The sequence below is a fragment of the Mesoplodon densirostris genome, chromosome 9 (genome assembly GCF_025265405.1).
Source record: "Mesoplodon densirostris isolate mMesDen1 chromosome 9, mMesDen1 primary haplotype, whole genome shotgun sequence".
Taxonomy (NCBI): domain Eukaryota; kingdom Metazoa; phylum Chordata; class Mammalia; order Artiodactyla; family Ziphiidae; genus Mesoplodon; species Mesoplodon densirostris.
In genome coordinates this window covers 94,964,099-94,985,085 of record NC_082669.1, presented here as the reverse complement: position 1 = coordinate 94,985,085, position 20,987 = coordinate 94,964,099, and the positions used below count along the sequence as shown (strand labels likewise).

The 20,987-nt window shown below is 39.7% G+C and overlaps 1 protein-coding gene across 1 annotated transcript in view; it reads right to left on the bottom strand.

Moving 5' to 3' along the window:
• The window catches only part of EXOC4 (exocyst complex component 4), an 828,650-nt gene that overhangs the window by 173,040 nt on the left and 634,623 nt on the right, over nt 1-20,987 (bottom strand). The window contains exon 12 of the mRNA XM_060108317.1: nt 2,735-2,871. Coding sequence (XP_059964300.1) covers nt 2,735-2,871 — 137 coding nt within the window. The remainder of the gene's footprint in view (nt 1-2,734; nt 2,872-20,987) is intronic.

Genomic DNA, 20,987 nt, shown 5'->3' with positions numbered 1-20,987 from the left:
CCTACACACTCACATGCGATGATGTGTGTCTGGCATTGGGTCCTGCACAAAGAAGGCAGTGGTTTTGCTGAAGAACAAGAGCACACTTGGAACACTGGGCTCAGAGTGGAGTACTCCTTTTTTAAGATAGATACTACCAGACTAATGGCAACAGAGAAAGAAGAGTGGGATGGTTTGCAGACCCAGGACGTATCAGAAACCAAGGATGTTCTGTCTAGGGGAAAAGAAAAACAAAACAAAACTACTAAATGGACCATGATAGCCATCTTCACATATTTGAAGGGTTTTCATGTGTAAGGGTGAAACTGATTTGGAATCACTACAGAAATAAGAACTATGTCCAATCTGAATAACGTTTCAAAACAAGAAACTGTTCAACGGTGACCACTCTGCTTTGTGGAATTAGTAAGCTTCCTATCACTTGACTTGTGAGGCAGGATCATAAATGAGGAAAAGGTCACCTACAATAAATAAGGTGCCAAGCTATACAAACTTTTAAAAAGATTTCTTTCAAAATAACAAGAACAATAATATATAAATGACCATCAGTGAGTCTATTGTCAATTTTGCCATATCTTGGGCAGGTTAGGTAACATCTCCATTATAATTAATACTCACTGGCATTATTATTTGTTAGAAATTATGGGTTGCCCTTAATGAAATATAAGAAAAAGAAGACATGCCTTGCTTTAAAAAAAAAAAAAGCTTAAAATTCAATGCAGCTTAAAGTAAAAGTAAATTTTTAAAGTATGTTATTTGACTGTCAGTTGGTAGATGTGACATTGGTACAACCATTTTGGAGTTAACTCTGTGGCCCAGAAATTCCACTCTTAGACAACTAACACAAGGGCAATGGCTTTTAAAATTTTCGTTTGGGTATCTCTTAAAGGAATTTTGAAAAACTATATTCTCTTCCCCACATTTTAAAATTGAAATTTAGTTTTTTTTTTTAGCATGAGTTTAATGGTTACAAAATATTAAATTTTGCACATTATAAATATTGACTCTTTAAATCACTATTTTAAGTGTAACCAATAGAATCTCAATACCGTAGGGATTTGAAATCTACCATAATACAATATACAAAATAAGCTCTTTTTTAATGGCTAGATATTTTTCATTTTTCTCTTTGAGTTATTATCTCTATTTCATTTCCTCACCAAGTTTTATCCTAATGGAATATATCTTTATGCTTGAAAGTACTTTACCATTACTCTACTTGTAGTTTTCTGCAAAAAATAAATTATTTGTACAAATTAAAATCTAAAAAATTTAAATTAAAATTTTCTTTACCGAAAGACTAAATGTTAACATATTTTTTGTTTGAAGTGCCATTAGAATGATCATTTGGTACACAACTGCGTATAGCATACTTGTTGATTATATGTATGCTTTTAACCTAAAAGTATTATCATTCTTGATGAAGAATTATTGAACAAAAAAAGTAAAATATTATTGGGAGTGCATCTCTCTGGGTTTCTTTTATTTATTTGGTTCTTGTAACTGTGGGTAAATATTACTTATTGCAGGAGTGAAGGAGGTTAAGCATTAATCTATGTTATATTCCTTGGCCAGATTAGTCTTCCCTGAACAGTGCTCCCTGGTTTACTTATAATGGCTCCTTATCATCTACTAGTCAACATCTAGATTTCCAGGTCTTATTTTTTAAGATCCTTTGTTATATGGTCTTACTTTTCCTATTCAACATTACTTCCTACTACCTTCTCCTAGGAACTCTGTTCCATTCAAACCTCCTCCTCCTTTACTCTCCCTCTGGATATCAGGCAACTACGTTTGTGCTTCCTCTTCATCCCTGCAATGGCCCTGTTTATTCTTTCCACCTCCCTAAATCTCACCCATCTTTCTAAGGTCCAGAACCTAACTCACGTTCTGTGAGATCTTTCCTGACTCCAATCAGCCTGTCACTCTTTTTCGTGTTTTATTCCTTCTGCTCTTATAGTCTGTATTGTACAAGTAGTACCTGATGATATACTATACTGTACCCATCTATCCTTAATTATACATCACATAAAATTTAGTATTTTATTATAATTCTTTTCTTCTCTAATTGTTTCATGTCTTGTCAACCAGACCATAATTTCTTCCTATGATTACCTTTTTACAAGAAGTCTATGATCTTTTCCACAAGCTCAAAGAGATTTGTGAACTCAGAGAAAAGAAATCAGAGGGAAAACTAAATGTTTTCAAGTTCATAACAATGATTTTTCATTTCCACTGATGCTAAACAGGGTAACCATCCTTTCATGACAGTAGGAAGGCTATAGGTCAAACATCAGGAGGCATATGTTTGGACAGACTAAAAAGGAATCATATTACAGATTATTAAGGGTTACTAAGAGTTCAAAATTGCTTTACTTTAAAGATCTTTTAGAATCACAAGAGCGGCTAATCAAGATCCAGAATTTCCTTGAGGAAGACACATCTTATGATTCTAGACTTTCATAAAAATCAAGGCTGACACTTCATCTAAGCCACCCAAAGGCAGTCCTAAGTAGCTTTGTCCCTTTGTACCTTCCATTCCCTCTGCTGGTATGACTATACATGTGTCTAGGAGACTATTTCTTTGGTACATGTTCTCATCAGGCCTCTTGACAAACTCAAGGATGGTCCTTTTCTATAATGATGGAAAGTTAGGCTATAAAGGCAGTATCAGCCACCACTCCAAAGGTCAAGTTCTAAATTGATGTTGCTTAGCTTCCAACAGAAGCTCTACCTGTAGGCTGCAGTGCAGGTGTCCTTGTACTCCTGTAGCTTCACGCACACCATGTTGAGGAACTGATCCGAATAGGCACTCAAGTCATGCATCAGGTTCATGAGGTCTTGCACTGTCTTCTCTACAATGATTGTGCTCTGGAAAAGAACACAGAGAGGACACAGAAACTCATGAGTGTTTTGACTCAAGTAATGTTCACGACAAGGAAGGGCTACTGAAAGGATGTGATCACTGAAGACACTTGAGCTTTCCTAGAAGGATGTGACATTTAAAAATACTCCTGAAAAACAACAACAAAATAAATATCTTACATAGTGCTGATCTTCCAAAGACCTGAGAAAGTGTTTTTTATGGAAGGACACAGGACAGGGAATTTCATATTGATTTCATGGAATTCTTGGCATCTACAAGATATTTCTGCGGCTTTTAAGAAAGAAAATGCATATTCAGTTGGAGCCTGATTTATCACCCCCAGGGTTATACTTTGAGATTAGGGACTCATGACAGGCAGCATAAAGAAAAAGCCTTCTAGGATTTGTTTTTTAAAGTTTCAAAACCATCAATCTATTAAGAATAACAACTAACATTTGTATTGTGCCTTACAGCTTGTAGAATGTTTTCACATATACAGCATATGTTACCTCACTTGAAACTCACAGAATAATCATGATAATCATGAACACTTATTAGATTCTTACAAGTGTGAAGCTGAGCTAGGCACTCTACATGCTTGTCATTTAATCCTCTCAACACACCTACCTATCCGCTGAATCCCTTAATCATCCCCACTGTAAAGAGGAGGAAACAGGCTTAGAAAAAGAAAGAAACAAAGCAAGGGCTCCAGACTTTGCTCTTTTAACTATACCCTTCTGCCTCAAACTTTTTCTCATGAGATCATAGTATTTCCTGTTGTCTTTGTCACTGTAGAAGCAGTGTCCAAAGTGACTCAGACATGTTTTTAAACTGAATTAAAGGAATATCCAAGGGTAAAATAAGCCCATCTTAGACACTGATAGTACTGTGCATTAAATTGGTGTTATATCTGAAAAGAGGCATAGTCAATAAATTCTAAATCTTTGGTTAAGAAAAGACAGAGTTGTTTAAACCATTACTTCATGCCTCTTTTGAAAGAAGCACAATTACACTGGAGTAAATATTAATCACATGCTTGGAAGCTTGGAATCCTTTGGTCAATAACTGGTTTGATGAATATGTATTTATTTATATAGAATTCCATAAGCTATGTAGACTTAGCCATAAAAGTAAACATTAAAAAAATTTTTTCCAGCCTGACACTAACCTTTGAAATAATCAAAGGCATTTTATTATGCTTAAATACAGACTATGGGGTACAGGGTTTGGGTTAGCTTTTTTTTTTCTTCTAAAAATAAAAAGAATGGATAAACGTGTACAGCTTTTCTCAACACAACAGAGGATCAGTCTGAGCTATGAGCTTACATATGCATATGCTTACTCAGGACTATTTGGTTCTAGAGGTTTCTTCTTTCCTTCTCCTCTCCCCACACTCCAAGTGAAATAATCAGAAGGTGAAAAGGAAGGAGCAGTTACACCGTGTAAGGCAACTTCATAGGAAACCAAATTACAGTCTCTATAGAATCCCCACAAGTTCAACTTCCTTTTCTGTATTGATTTTAAGATTAAAGCACTGCAGCTTCACCCTGATCCATAATCCTGTTCCTCTGTGTTTGTGTGTGAGTGACAGGAATTGATTCTGCTTAGCTACATGTCCCCATGCTGCTAAGAAGAATCAAAAATCCTCATCCTGATTAAGAACACAGGATATCCTGCAACACGTGGACAGCAATTAATAAGGGAGAGTAGAGTGCAGCCATCCTAACAAAAGCCGTTTGAAATCTGACAAACACTGCAGGGAAGATGAGCACAAGGAAATTGCTCAGATTATTGAGAGAAAGGGCCTGGTTCTATTCCCAATTAGGCTACTGGTAATCAACTCTGGGGCAGTTTTGGGTAGCCCCTTCCTTTCTGATGGCTCCATCTAGCCTTCTGGTAACCAAGGATAATTTGATGGCTCCTCTATTCTACTGGCCCTCATCGCTCAGTTGGTGTCTTGGTGCTTGCAGACTTGGGGAATACTGTGTAACTGTTCCAGGTCATCTTAGGTGTGTTTGTTCTTCCTGATTAGATGATCAACTTCTCAAAAGTGAGACGGGTGTTCTTATTTTCTAAAACCTTCCCATCCTTCCCTTCCTTTGCTTGTTTTATAATTTCTTAGGATCTTTAGGACAATACTACTAATCAAAGAAACAGGACTAATAATGTCGACCCATATAAATAATGTGAGGGATGTCATATATGTGAGGGATACTAGAGACAGGCATCTTTGCATTTGGAAGTCTCTTTGGGTAGTTCAGTTTGGTCTGTATTTATGCCCGTGTTTTTGGGTGATGAGAACTGTGCTGATGACAGTCGGAGAGGAAGGGGAGATTGTAGGCACAGAGGAATATCCCCTGGAGATAAAGGTTTTGGGGGTAAACAGGAAGTACCTGCAGGGAATGATTAGCCTATGTGATGCTATATGATTATATACAATGTTCCAGCTATTTGGCTGGTTTACCTTGTCACGGTAGCACTCTGGATAATCAATCACTACATTCTCTTCAAGGGAAATGACACTGTAGTTTGCCAAATGATGCATATTTTTTACAGGGGAAAAAAGATTCCATTTTCCAAGAATTTACAACAATTTCCAAATCAGTGGCTCTGACAGATAAATACTGAAAATATCAAATTTCTAACAAGGTCAATCCTGTTTTTATTTATTTGATCCCTCTGGCATCACAAATGATTTATTGTCTCATTATTAATTTGGGGAATTACCAATGTTGACTATAATGACTTCATAATAAGTAAAACCCTGATTTTATTCATTATAATTTCTATTAAACATATCACAAATGATTGATATTTGTTTAAAAATAACTCAATTCTCATTTCTTGCAACCTATTACCAGGTAATAAGTCTGAGCATGACATGAAAAATGAGAAAAGGAAAAAAAAAAAAATCCCAGGATAGCTGAGGCAATAAAAAAAAAAAAAAACACTGCTATGAAAAATAAACAACTAAAGTTTCTTACAGGGATATATCAGCAATCTAAAATAAGAGGACAGTATATAAGGACCAGCTCTTTGGTTCTGAACTTAAAAATTTTAATGAATGAATGAATGAAGATGATTGGACACTGAAGACCTTGTCCATTTAGCCCAAGCCCTAATGGGGTACGGCAACTACTGGTTCACTTCTTTATTTACAGTCTCTTCTGTCACACTACAAAATCCTTTTGATCAGTGACTATACCTTCATATCTCTACTGCCTAGTAGCAAGGTATCTGGCACACTGAAGGCACTCAAAAGATGTTTATTAGATGAATTAATGCACATTCAGAACACAGTGAAAAGACAGATTTAGAGTATAATTTTAATGTAAAATAGTGGGTCAAAAGCCTGATTTGGTAAAGTGGAATCAGACCATGGCCTCTTTGTTACTACATTACTGTACCTTAATTCCCATGGTTCTAAAGACTGAACATTTATTACAACTAAAAGTCTTAGACTTTGCTACCAAAACATTCCTAATTTCACTTGACTGTATTATTTTCTATAATGGCAATCCATAAATATATATACACACACAATTTAGGAAGTACAAACTCATAAAACTTTAGTTTGGAAAATGCAGTCTCTGTATGTGTGCTGTTTTAGCCCTTGAATCAGGGATGGTTCAGAGACGCTGCAGAGAACCTAGGGTCCTGGAAAACTACTTGAGGAAGAATTTGAAAGAAAACATAGAGTAAATCCATTCGTCACTTGAGACACACCCCACTACACCATACATATACACCAGCAACTGTGGAGGGAGAGGGCTTCACGAATGTCTGACGATGACAACAATGTTTCTGCTTATGGGGACATATCCAACTACAAGTCACCAAAACTTGTCATTCCATATTGTCCTTCCAATTACCATCAGCTCTAAGTTGTGGTTGGCCATAAATGATAACAACTACAACAATGACAGTAATGACAGAAATCAAAAGGAAATTTTGCTTTCTGTTTTTTTATCTATATTTTGATTTGCGTGATGTTTAAAATATTCTGAATGGGTTTGCTCCTTTAATAAGCTAACTGGTAAAAGACTATGCATCCAGGGAGTTGGTGACTGAGGAAACTGCCACGTCTATGCTCTTCCTAATCATCCTCCACCTCAAAAGCTGAGTAATCTTTTAAAAAGTTATGTCTGGGCTTCCCTGGTGACCCAGTGGTTAAGAATTCGCCTGCCAATGCAGGGGACACAGGTTCGAGCCCTGGTCCAGGAAGATCCCACATGCCGCATAGCAACTAAGCCCGTGCGCCACAACTACTGAGCCTGAGCTTTAGAGCCCACGAGCCACAACTACTGAGCCCACGTGCCACAACTACTGAAGCCTGCACGCCTAGAGCCCATGCTCTGCAACAAGAGAAGCCACCGCAATGAGAAGCCTGCACACCACAACAGAGTAGCCCCCACTCAACGCAACTAGAGAAAGACCGCGTGCAGCAATGAAGACCCAGTGCAGCCAAAAATTTAAAAAAAAAATCCTTAAGAAAAAATGAATCTTCAAAAAAAAAAAGTTATGTCTCCCACAAAAATGAGTGCTTATGTCCATCAAAAAAACATGAACAGGGCCTCCCTGGTGGCGCAGTGGTTGAGAGTCCGCCTGCCGATGCAGGGGATACGGGTTCGTGCCCCGATCTGGGAGGATCCCATATGCCGCGGAGCGGCTGGGCCTGTGAGCCACGGCCGCTGGGCCTGCGCATCCGGAGCCTGTGCTCCGCAACGGGAGAGGCCACGACAGTGAGAGGCCCGCGTACCACAAAAAAAAAAAAAAAAAAAACATGAACACAAGTCCTCATAGCAGTTCTACTTATAATAGTTTAAAAAAGTAATAAAAGTGGTCCTTATGTCCATCAATAGTTTATGGGCAAATGAACTGTGGTATATTCATACAACGGAATACTGCAGAGCAAGGAAAAAAGGATGAACTATTACTACACGTGACATGGACGTGCATGCTGAGCGAAAATATTCAGACACAAAGCAGCACAACTGTATGGTTTTGTCATTACTATAGTTCAAAAACAGGCAAAAAGTAATCTCTGGTGATAGGAGTCATAACAGTGGCTACCCTTGGAGGCGGTGGGTCCTGAATGGGAAGGAGAGAACCTTCCAGGTGATGGAAATACCTTGAGTGAGTAGCTATTGCACGAGTAAAAACATGTGTAAAATTTTTTTGCACTTGAGATTGGTGCACTTCACAGTTTGTAAATTTAACATCAAAAGAAAAAATTTAAAGTTCTACCTGATTATGTCTCTACCAACTTAAAGCTCTTTAATGCACTAGGTCCCATATTCTTCATATAACCCATAGGGCCCTTCATGGCATGGCTTCTAGCTACCCCTCTAGCCTCACTATCTGCCATTTTCCTCTTGCTTGTCTAACATCTGGCTACGTGGCATTGCCTCAGTTCTTCATTCTCATTCCAGGGTTTTGCGCTTGCCTGCAAAGTCCTGTCCCTTGTCTTCCTTTCCTGGAGTACTTTTTCTTATCTTTCAGGTCTCAGCTAAAAACTCCTTTGTGTGGGAAGACTCTCTCTAACCTTCATTAGGTCCTCCTGTTAGAAACACCTAGAACATATCTATCTAGCCATCTCCCCCAGAGATGGTTCTGTTTCACTTGAGTACCCAGATTAATACCCACTGCAAGGGAGAAGCGGGGGATACTGACTGGGAGGGACATCTGGTCGGTGGTTACATGCACACATGTTAAATCTCAATTTTAAACAATTTATGTCCAACCATCACACAAATGAATAGGCACCCCTTCAAAAATTTGTCTGAGAATACCATCTGTGAGTGTGTAAGTCTTCTATTATAATGGTTTTCACTTAGGGTATATTTTTAAAATGTGAAGATGTAGCAGTATTGTTGGCAATATTACCACAGACCACTGCTATAGATGAGAACTGTTGAGAAGGCTTAGATGTTTTGTGGGGAAAGAGCTGGGAATTTAACGAATTGACTAAATAGATACATAATTATTAAGCAAATATTTCCTCTATGCCAAATACTAGGCTAACTTAGGAGATCAAAAGACAGATGAGACAAGTTTCCTGCCCTCCTGCCATCTTAGATATTAGTAGCAGAAGTTCACAAGCAAGGACAATAAAGGCTCATAGGTGCTGCTACCTTGGGCATCTGTATATTGAGCAATAGAAGCTCGGAGGAGGAAAGAGTTAATTGAACTGGGGTCGAAGGGGTGGAGGAAGTCCTGAGAAAGAGGAAGTTACAACTGAACTGAGTCCAGAAAGATACATAGCAACTTGTCGATTGACAAAGATTGGGGAGGGAAGCACTTCTGGTAGATGGAGCAGCGTGAACATGAAGTGGTGTGGGATTCGGGGAATTGCACGTGGTTCTTCACGGCTGGGGATGAAGGGTGTGCATATGTGTGTGTAGACAGGGTGGGTAGGCTCAGAGAAGCAGTACGAAGCTAGATCCTCAGGGTCCTTTGACAACATATTCATACATGACACCTAAATATTTCGAATATCCCTTCCCCACCAAGAAAATACAACAAATTAATCCAATCTGATGTCACTAATCACTAGATGATCCACTCCAAGTGCAGGAAGATAATTTCAAAAGGTTCCATTCTACCATTCAGAAAAAGACAAATACACTTATATAACCAACTGGGAAATACATTCGGAGCTCTGGCAGCCTCAAGCGTTAGGTAGAATTTATAAGTAGGCTTCAACAAAGAAAATATGAGGTCAAATTTTGGGCAATCAGAAAAACTATATCCCTTTAGAATGCACAAAAGTGGTCATAAAATTTATTTGCCAAGTGAAAACTTGGAAAATACATATGATGTAAATTACAAATAGTATTTATTTTTAACATTTTGAGTAGAGGATCATTTATGGTTGAATAAAATCTGTGCCTAACATGTCTTATAAGTACAGCTGGCTTTTTATGAGGTTTATTTAGGAGGTCGTGACTTCATATGCAGAACAAAACAAAATAGCAGGGAAGGGGAAGGAAGTATACAACAGTTGTGCTTAATTAGACTACGAAATCCCAAGGGCATCTTTGCTTCCCAAGCTAACACTAAATAATAAAGGAATGTTTGTTGACTTATATACATCAAATCAATATAACTCTATGGACAGGTTATCAGTTCCCTTTGATATGTAATGGAACCCAGAGAGGAGAAATAAATCAACGAATAGGTGAGCATTAGCACTTGTAAGAAATATCTCCAACTCCACCCTTCCCCCCACCCCATACACACACATACCACACACATAATTCAAAAGCACTTTAAGGTTACTATCCTGCAAACTACATAGTGCTTGCTACATGTTAGGAGGGAGACAGAAGTATATTAGCAACAAAATTAGCAGCTACAGTACTTCATTTCTTGCCAAGCAATGTTCTTGGTATAAAGCATGGTCTCTTTTCCCAGGGGATAATGATAATCTAGTTGGGATAACATCATTCAGAACAAGAAGTGGTTTTCCAAGAGATGAAAGTGCAAAAGACAATGGAGGAGAATAGGAGTTGGGGAGCCTGAACTGGGATCTGGAGGAGGGGTCAAGTTTGGATACATGGAAAGGAAGGGACAAGGTATTTCAGGCTAGAGAAAAGAGGTAGGCAAAGCCTGGCGATGAGGAGTGAGCTGATCACAAATAGCAAAGAGAAGTCAAGGGTGGTTGGAGGATGAGAAAGGGTTGACTGGACAGTGGGGAACCAGCTTGTGGAAGGCCTGAGTGACAAAGCTGAGGGTTTTTTCCTGCAGATGGAGAGAAGCAGCGCAGTCTATTAGGTAGTGGAGCTCAGAATCCTAATTCTAGAGCTGAAAGCAACTTGCTATCCACAGTCAAATTCTCTTAAGCCACATAACAATTATGGTCCTAGATGGAACACTAGTTTGGACAAACCAGTTGTGAAGAACATTTCTGCAACATTTGAGAAATTTCAAAATGGACTAGATATTACATGATATTAAGAACTTACTGCTAACATTGGTAACAGTGATAATGTTATTTTGATAAGGAAATGCTCTTGTTCTGCAGAGAAGTAATACTAAAGTATTTTGGTATAAAATAGCTTGAGGTCTTGGTTTACACAAGAGGAGATATATGAAGCAATAGTTTTCAGACACTGGAGAAGGAAAATAAATGAAGCGAGCCTTATGGATGCCCCAGCTGGTGTTTCCAGGCCATAATGCAGGAAGGTGATACTTAAACAGTGCCTGGAAGCCTTGCTGAGCTGAGACAGAACTTGGAGTTTTGGAACATTAAGGTAGCTAGAGTTTTATGAGGTAAAATAGTGGGGAGGAGGGACCTGCACAAAGAAAGGGGAGAAGGAGGAAGGAGGGAGGAGAGAAGGAGGGAGAAGGAGAGAGATCCAGGGAGGGAGAGAGATCTCTGTAGATCATCAAGAGTCCCCTCAAATCTTTGGCTGAGTTCTGATCTGTGCCTGTGTAGCTGAAACGCGCAAGGCTGGTGAAAGTACTACCTGGAAAGAGCAGGTGGAATTCCCAGAGTTCACACAGGGGCAGGAATGGTTCATGTTCCCACCAGCTAGAGTGGGACGCCCAATAGATCTGCTGGAGTCCTCAGAAAGGTACTGGCACCATAGTGAGGCCAAGTTAACCTTGGACTAAAGATTGTCCTGGACATGTTGAGATGTCTAACAAATCCTAGAAGGAAACCTTGAAATAAATGCCATAATTCTAAGTCACTAAAATGTGTCCGAAGCAAAGCTCAGCAATATTTAAAAGACTACGACAGAATCCAGCATCCAATGCTGTACCCAAATTACATGTCCAGCACCCAAATAAGAGAAACAGACCCAGAAAGAACACAGAGAATAGAATTAGTAGACAAGGAGGCTAAAATAACCATTATTAATATGCTCCTATGTTCAAGAACACAGAGGAAAACATGAACATGACAAGAAGGGAAATGGAAGACATGGCAATAGGAACTATCCAACATAAAACACAGAGGAAAGAAAGATGAAAATGATGGAATAGAGAGTCAGTGAACTGTGGGACAACATCAAGCAACCTAGTATACGTGCAACTGATGTTCCCAAAGCAGGTGGGGGGGGGGCAGAAAAAAATGATGGCAGAAAAAGTCCCAAATCTGATGACAACTATAAGCCCACAGATCCAAGGAGCTCAACAGATCTCAAATAGAAGATGACAAAAACTACAGTGAGACACATAATCAAATTGCTGAAAACCAAGGATAAATAGAAAAATCTTAAAAACAGCAAGAAAAAAAAAAAGAAATGAGATTTGAAAGGAAAAAAGGTCTTCTGATTCCCATTTCAATGTTCTCTTTACTACCCCATACTGTGCCTTCTCCCGGCAAAAATGGTGTCAGGTGAAGATGGACCTGGCTGGCACATGGGGGTTGACGGAGGTACTAGAAACAAGTACTAGAAAAGCTAAGGGAGAAGAGCTTCAAGTAAGAGGGGTAGTGTAAGGGCTTCCGACTTTTAAGAAATAAACCAACCACTCACAAATCCTCCGATGGAGAAATAAGAACCTCCAATGGAAGACTTACTCCAGGTCATAGTCTCCCCAGGAATTTTATTTCCCAGTTGTATACTCTGAAACATTCTCTTTCTGTTCAAAGGACCCAATATTATTCCATGCTCTACAGTCGATACACATTAAAAAAAAAACCCAAACTTTCTTTTCCTTAACCCAACCAATACAAGTTTTTTTTTAAAGGTAATTTACTCAAAGAAAAAATTAATAACAGGAAGCCACATAAAAGTAAAAAGGCACGAAAAAGAACAAATATAGATAAGCTTATAGAAAACATACATTCAAAGATAATCAAATTCTAGCCCCTTCTTGACTTGATTAACAAAGGTAAAATACACAAATACTGTACCCTGGTTTCCTGTCTTATTTTGGATATACCAGCAAATATAAATAGCATGTATATTATAATATAAATGTGAACATTAGAATGAGCTACCTACCCATCATCCATCTGTCAATCTATCCAACATTTACTGAACACCTACTATGCATTACCTCATTTAACTCCCTAATACATTTTATTTATATAATATGTATTTACTATCTATAAGATGGCTACTACTATTCCTATTTGATAGTTGGGGAAACCCAAATACTAAGAAATCAAAGAGTTGTTCAAGGTCACACAACTAGAAAGCTGTAGTTCCAGCCAGGATTTGAACTCAGGCAGCCTGAATTTTTAGTTGCTTCCAGAAAAAACACAGAAGTGCTAAGTGATGAGTTAATTTTTCCAGGTATTCCACAGTGCCCGGTGCAGCACAGTCAAGGTGAATGAGGACTGATTCTGGAAGGTTACTATGACCTTCAGATGACAGTTTCAGCGTTGTGACTGGTGAGACCAGAACCAGGTTTACAGGAAGCTGTGAAGGAGCTCAGCAAGTGGATGGGATGGAGTTAGGGCAGGAAGTAAAGACTGGACCCTCCTGGTCCTAGGCTCTCCGGGATGACCAGCCATCTGGAGGCACAGGTCACTCCAATGCCAGCAGCCAAGAGACTCTTCAGTGACAGTTTTAAGCCAGCAAGGGCTCTAATCTCTTCACACTTTCCTGATACCCTGCCCTCTTAAACCACCCAGAACTGATACCTAAGACAAAAGGTTTGGACATAAGGACATAAGACTGCCAGACAGGCTCAGGCTAATAATTCAAACTGTCTCTAACTTATCTTTCTGAAATTATATTTTCGCAAAATTTTCCATGCCCTGCCAACATCATCACCAGTGCATTTTCTAACACCCTTCTTCCTGAGAACTCAGAGTACTTCATAAATATCTCAATCAATATCCCAACAGATTGTGAGAAAGTAGAGCAGTCATTATCCCTATTTTTTAGCAAGTCTAACATTTAAAGCAATTTCAAGCAACAAGTATAACAGTTCGAAAGAGGTTTTTAAAGAACTCGAGAACACCAAGCTGCCACCAAAGGTGGTCTTAAATGCCTGTATTTGTTTATATTTCTCAAGTTCTCATTCAACTCAGACTACTTTCTATCAAGTTGCAAAGCACCGGCATTCACAGAAACCCCTTTCTTGACGTAGCGGTATTATTCAAGCCTATTATATGATTACTTTGTCCTTTTAAAGATCACCTGTCCCCAGTCACTCCATTTAGTGCCAACAGACAAACAAACCTGGAAATTCACAGAGCAGAACCTCTACAATTCTTTTCCCTAGCAAAGGCAAGGTCTCTCCAGCAGGAGGTTCCAAGGACCCACAATGGGGCACAATTCATTAGGGAAGACCTGCAAATATATAAATCAACATGACAGAGGAGGAAGTCCGGCTGAACCCAGTGGGAGATACAGGCTACACACACATTTGTTCCACTCTGTGCAGGCTCACCTGTCTTTGGTGGCTCACACCATATAATCATCAATTATGCTGACAAGTTTGCCTTCAATTCATTTCAGCCTCAGTTACTCAGGCATCTCAGAAGTGAGAGCCGGAGCCCTCTGAGGAGGAGAATGAGGAGGGTGCTTGGCTTCCAGGAAGAGAACATATGGAATTATTTGGGGGGAGAGAGTATGTGAGGAAGCATGCAAGCGTGCAAGCGGAAATTTGTTCAAGGGTAGAGATCCAACTCGGTTATGGCTTATACCGGGAGGGAGTCTTTGAGAAGAGCTCATGAATTTCAAAAAGATCTTGTTTTTAACAAAACTGGCTGTTGTAAAACCAGCATTCCAGCTCATTCGATAAAGTTAACCGTTCTACGTGACCTCTGCACGCTGAGCAAAACAGTATCCACCGCTGGGCAAAAATCACATCACCGTCCATCAGGAGACCTGGGCTGCAAACATAGTTGTAACACTGACTGCCTTTGGGGATACTGAACAAGTTACTCTCTTTTCTTCACTTGCAAGGGGGGTGTGATAGTCTTCATGACCCATGGTGGCATCTCCAGCCTGCCCACCGTAAAGTCAATTTGAGCTTTATCTCATTTTCCCAAGTTTAGGAGATGAGTCATTCACACTGATCCTAGATTTTAGTTATCAAAGCACATTATTTGTGCCTATACGAGATTAGAAATGACCAAAATGCATCTGATGAACTCAATGGCATCCCGCCAAAGTTTGCATGAAAGGAATAGTAATAGAACCACCCACACTGCCCAGGGAAGCAGCTTTTCTCCTGAGTCCAAAAAACAGTTAGTGGTTAAAAATCAGAATGTCGGAGCTTTGATGTATTTCCTTCTAAGAGAATTTCTTCACACAGGAAACGCCCACGCCACTGGGAAAGATACAGCCAACACTTACATGTACAATAATTTCTAGACTTTAGGATTTCAGCAGCCAGGAAACATAAGTGGATCAACACAGATCCAACTTTTTATGGTGCTAAGTTATGATGCTTAAAACAAAACCAAAACAGATCACCTACACTATCACTGTTTTTACAGAAGTATGATAAAAGTATGATTATTTTAACACCAAAAACTGGGAGGAAAATAATATCAGAAAAAAAGGACGGTTCTTCCCCCAAAAGTAAACTTAAAGATCTTCTCTCTCTTTCCCTCTCACTCACACACTCACCTACATCCCATCTCCCCATTACCACCCCCACTACATTGACCTTGCTTTACCCATTATCTGTGGATGCCACTTTGGACTGGCTGACCCAGGTTAGTGGATTGGGCTTTGGGGACCACAGCTCTAGGAGGGAGGTGTTAAGTATCATTAACAGAGTACTTGTTTTACAGGTCACTATGTCTGATGAGCCATAGATGCTAAGGGACATGGTTCAACTGCTGTGACTGTTTTCAGCTTTGGGCTGGGGGGGGTGGGCAGTCATCAATCCACCAAACCAGGGTTTTGTATTCATTCTGGAGTCTCTTATGAGATGAAGGAGGAGAACAGAGACAGACTCACGTGTTTTAAAAAGTAGGAGGAATTAAGCACACAAAGATTCAGCTGTCACGGTTTTATCTTTGGGTTGTAGGTATAAAATTTCTTACAATATGAAATGAATACAAAATTCAAAAGTACTAAATGCAATAATAAAATCGTTCAACAGCCTCTTACTGTGGGTAACTTAGGAGGCACTTGAAGAACATACAGATATAATTTGGAAAGAAAACTCTAACGGTTCACAAAATTAACACTGTTCCCATGTAACTGAAAACAATAGAGCCTACCGCAAAATACAGACAGAGCATTCAAATCATTTTAATGGTTTCTCATTTTTTTCTTTTAAACTCTCTGCTCCTTTTATCACTAAGATTTTTTTTTAAATGAAAAGTGGAATGTCCCTGCTGCCCATTTTCTTCTTTTATTGTTTCCCTTTTGTTCTAAAAATGAGGGTAAAATTAAATGCTTAGATCACTAGAGATTTCCAGATGGTCAGACAAATGAGTACGGGGCTCCTAGGCTTGCGTTTTTCATAGATATGGACATGTATCTCTCACTCGGTCTCCATGGCTCTTGTTCAATACAAATTTGATTTAGCCTAAGTACCTTCAGTATGTGACAACCAAATGTCTACCTAGAATGAGGGGCAAAATTGGTTTCACTGCTTAAATTAAAATGGGAAATTTCTATGCATTATAAAGTATCCCTTAATTTTCTTGGTTTGTATATCTAAAATAAAATAGAAAACGTTTATATTTATACACTTTAATCTTTGCAGACTATTGTGAAATGTAACTGTTTTTCTTCCTATTTATTTGTCTCCCTTCCTGATCACCACCTTTTCTCCAGGTTATTTCATTAACGCTTTTCCCGGTTCCCTGGAGCTACTAATCCTGTGTTATAACCCCAGGCCATTCTTCCTCTTCTTTTATTCTCCTGTGTTCCTTTGCTATTCTCCTTTCTGTCTTAAACTTTCTACCACACAATAAGCCTGTGGGTAAGGGCTGGATAGCAACTGGAACTGTTTATTCTCTTAAATAAATATGCATATATTTCTTATGATATGCCAGGCATTCTTCTAGGTGCTTTTAAGATTATTAACTCATTTAATCACCGTAGTAACTCTATGAGGCAGATAGTACTATGATCTCCACTTGACAGATGATGAAACTGAGGCATAAAGCCCAGGGTAACACAACTAGTGAATGGTGAAGCCAGACCCAAGGCCAGTCAGTCTGGCATCGGAGCCCTTGTTCTTAAGAAGAATAAGGAGAAGGAGAAGGGGAAGGGAGCTGGAAAACAGAGGGAGAACGAGAGAAATGAACAAATGATTCATTGGGAATGAGAAGGATGCAGGGAAGGGCAGCTTAAAAGTAGCTCTGGAGTCACTGTAAAAATCTGGGCTTGATGTTCACACAGGACTCTGGAGCAGAGACACGTACGGCAGGCATGACCATGCTAGTGGAAGGGTGTTGCCGTCTTGAAGATAAATGGTAACTGAAGTGGCTCAAGATCATCAGTGACTGGAACGCTGGCAGCAGTAGACTAGAACAGCCTGACTGGTCATGTGCTGGTAAATGGTTAGCAACCTGCTCTTCAGGGAGCTGAGGGAGTCCCAATTTGTAATATTTGCTGGTTTCCATTTGTAAACACTCCCACCACGGCCGATTTCAAATTGCCAGTGTGATGTCACTGAACTCAGAGGTGGGAAGAGATGCACAGTAACACCCCTGGTAATATAGTGTTGCTGCCATCACCTATGATAGGAGCAAAAAACTAACAACAGAGATACTAGTAAAATGTAAAATAATCAAGAAGTGTTGAGTTTGAGTAGTTATTACCTGTGTTTTTAATATTATAGAATTTACTTTTTTGGTTTTTTTTTGCGGTACGCGGGCCTCTCACTGTTGTGGCCTCTCCCATTGCGGAGCACAGGCTCCGGACGCGCAGGCTCAGCGGCCATGGCTCACGAGCCCAGCCGCTCCACGGCATGTGGGATCCTCCCGGACTGCGGCACAAACCCGTGTCCCCTGCATCGGCAGGCGGACTCTCAACCACTGCGCCACCAGGGAAGTCCTATAATTTACTTTTTAACAATGGCTGTGTTTACTAACTGGCTTACAAGATTTCTGAAAATTTAACAGCCAACTCTCTGGAGCCTACGGGAGCTAGGTCCTGCCCACCACTGAGCGTGACCACCCAAACACATCCATTCTCAAATAAGTGGGTGGATCGTCATCTGGAGACTTGACCTTCACAATGTCCCAGATTTGCCACACCAGGAAATAAATGCAGGAAGAGGGAAATAAACAAAATGAAAGAGCTTTTGAAAAACCAAATAGCCACTCTCATCTGATGCAAGGAGACAGGGGCCAGTGTGAACAAGGGAGTTTGAGAAGGTAAGTTCAGAGAAGGCCTGAGCCTACGTTCTCTAACATGTCATAGGTCATGAGTAGCAAACAAAAGACCATGGTGGAAACCAGCCACCCAGCCTCACACTCTCTAAGTGAGGTCTTGCATCTTCATTCTCTGTTCTACGTAGATGCGTTATTTGCGGGAAACAAGACGTAAAGGAGGAGTAGACTAGGACATTCATGAAATGATAGGCCTTAGGAAAGCAATAATGCTAAACTGTATAAAAAGAAGATTCAGGAACATCACGAATCCTATTTTAGTATTAGAATCTAGATATGGCACTGAGAAAAATGTAAAGCGAGGATACAGAGAGAAGAAAAAGTCAAATATCACAGGGAACTAGCAATCTTTGGAGAAAGCCAGTCTGTTTCACTGACCAAGGTTTCCCCATAGTCAAGCACAGTGCAGTACAGTCATATTCAGTAATTTTTTTTTCTCTAAATGAATTTCCATCCTATCTGTTCCATGAGGTGACTGTCTGAAATTCTTGTCACTTGAATACAAAGCGATACTTGTGTGTGTGTGAAAACCGTCTGCTTTTTTCTTTGTTACTCAAGATTCTAGTAATATTTGAAAATTCATGAGCTTACAAAAGAATGCACATTTAAGATGTTGACCTCCAGCTCTTCATATAACCTTACTAGGTGTAGTATGACATAGAATTTTATGTATAAAGTACTTATCAAATGCTTGTCAAATTGGGAGATGAGTGTAAGATCCATCTCATTACTCCAAACTGCCAAATAATGGGCTGTTTTGCTAACTGACACCTGAACATATAATTATAACTGGCAACCCTACATAGCAGAGCAGCTTAGGTCAAAAAATCAGCGAGCTTCCAGATCCCAAGTGGCAAACTGCGGATTGAACTGGAAGTTAGTTAACACAGTTCTCACTTTCATAATTGCTAAGAGGAAGCACAGCTGTAAGCCCCAGGTTGGCTTTGGTAAAGCCAATATTGAGATTAAGGCCCTTTCGGTTTTATTGAATACTGTGCTTTTCCTCCCCCAGCGTCCCCTTACTCAAGCGATAAGGATTTCCTGCTATAAAATTCTAGTTTAGAGAAGAGATCCTACCTTCCTGCTATAGTTGATGTGGTGCAGCTTGAATACAGAAAAATAGAATAACTGTGTTTAATGAAGAAACTTTATCAACTTCTTTTTCCAAAACAATCATTTAGTGAATATTGTTGAGTATCTACCGTAAGGAAGACACTATGCTAAGGAGATACGCACATAGAAAGGGAGTGGGGGAGACTAACCTTTAATAAATACCTCCTGTATGCCAGGGATTATGCTAAGCAGGGCGACATGCTTCATCTCATTGAGGCTTCACAGACCTCATATCACAGAAAAGACAGGGAGCTTCAGAAAGGTGAAGTTCCTTTGCCCAAGATAGCAAAGGGTGGGGCCCAGAGCTGCCCTCAGACTGGTCCTACTCCCAAGCCCAGGCCCTTTCCATTATACCACATGGCAACTTAATCATAAATTCTCAGGAAAAGCCCTGGCAGGAAACAGACTACAATTTAGTTTTAAGCTTCTTGAGGAGGATGTAAAAGATGTATACACACAGAGACTGAGCAACTCATAAGAGGGATACATGAGTGCTGTTCATCACAACCTGAGATGCTCTGGAAAGGTTTTACAGACAACTTAGCATCTGAGCTGGGCCTCCAGAGAGGTAGGTGTAGAAAAGGCAGATCTTAACAGTCTGGGGAGGTAGGAAAGAAGGGGTCTGGGTGTTCCATCTTCCTCCAGTTGCCCGAGAGGAGAAGCAGGGCAGAGCCTTACGAGTAGAGGCATAGGAACAGGGATGAGAAAGATGTACTTAGGGGAGAATTTACTTCTGGGTAAAGAAAGCAGATTGAACATACACATCTATTCTCTCTCCCTCCCAAAATCTCAATGAAATGACAGTAAGGAGATTATTTTTGTCCAAGACACAAGCCTGTAAGGATAAAGAAAATAGGAAGGAGAAGACAAAAGCAATGCAATATTAAAAGCTGGAAAGCAGATCAGAGAGGTAAATGCTTCTAACAGGCTCAAGAAAGTGGAATCTTATGTCAGTAGTAGGAAAAGGTGAGAAACAATCCACTCTCTACTGCAACTTCCCGACAGCCACAGGTTCATCTGGTCATGAGGGCAAAATAGAAGGAGTGACTAATATAAGGGTTAGTCGAAAGTCTATTTAAGAAAGTAGTCAGATCCACAGATTTCCCCTCGCCCCCCACTGGGTAATTGTCTATCCTTCACTCTGATAAAAATCTGAAGGTTTATTCCTTGAAAAGAGTAAAACAGAAGGTCTCTGGACTCAGAGACAGGATGACAATTAAAGATGGAAAAAAAACAGGGGAAGTAAGTGAATTTATGCATATCAGATGCCAAGAATCCCCAGCCCTCTTCCATCCTCTTCCCATTTGGTTCTCTGGATGCTGGCAGTGAGGCCTTCAGACAGCAGATCAGAGAATCTTTCTCTGTGGAACCTGGTCCAAGAGAAATGACCTAAAGATACTGTCATTGGAAGTGTCCCAAACAAATGGCCCAGCCAAATCTTCAGGGTTCTATGACCCCAGCCCAAGCCAGGAAGTGAGATTAGAAGAATAAATAAAAGCTAAAGAACTTTAACCCTTAATATTTGAGAAATAGAAAGGATCCCTTTGAACCAAACTCTTTTACTAAATAGAGTTTAAAGTACTTTAATCTACTTATAAAAGGAAATTCTTGTTTTTTACCTTCTGTGTTCTTGGCAATTATCTGGTTACCTAATTGATGAAATAAGCTCCAATTCATGCTGCTTTGAATGAGAAGGCCATTAGCACACATGCTTTCAAGATCCCTGGGAACTATATA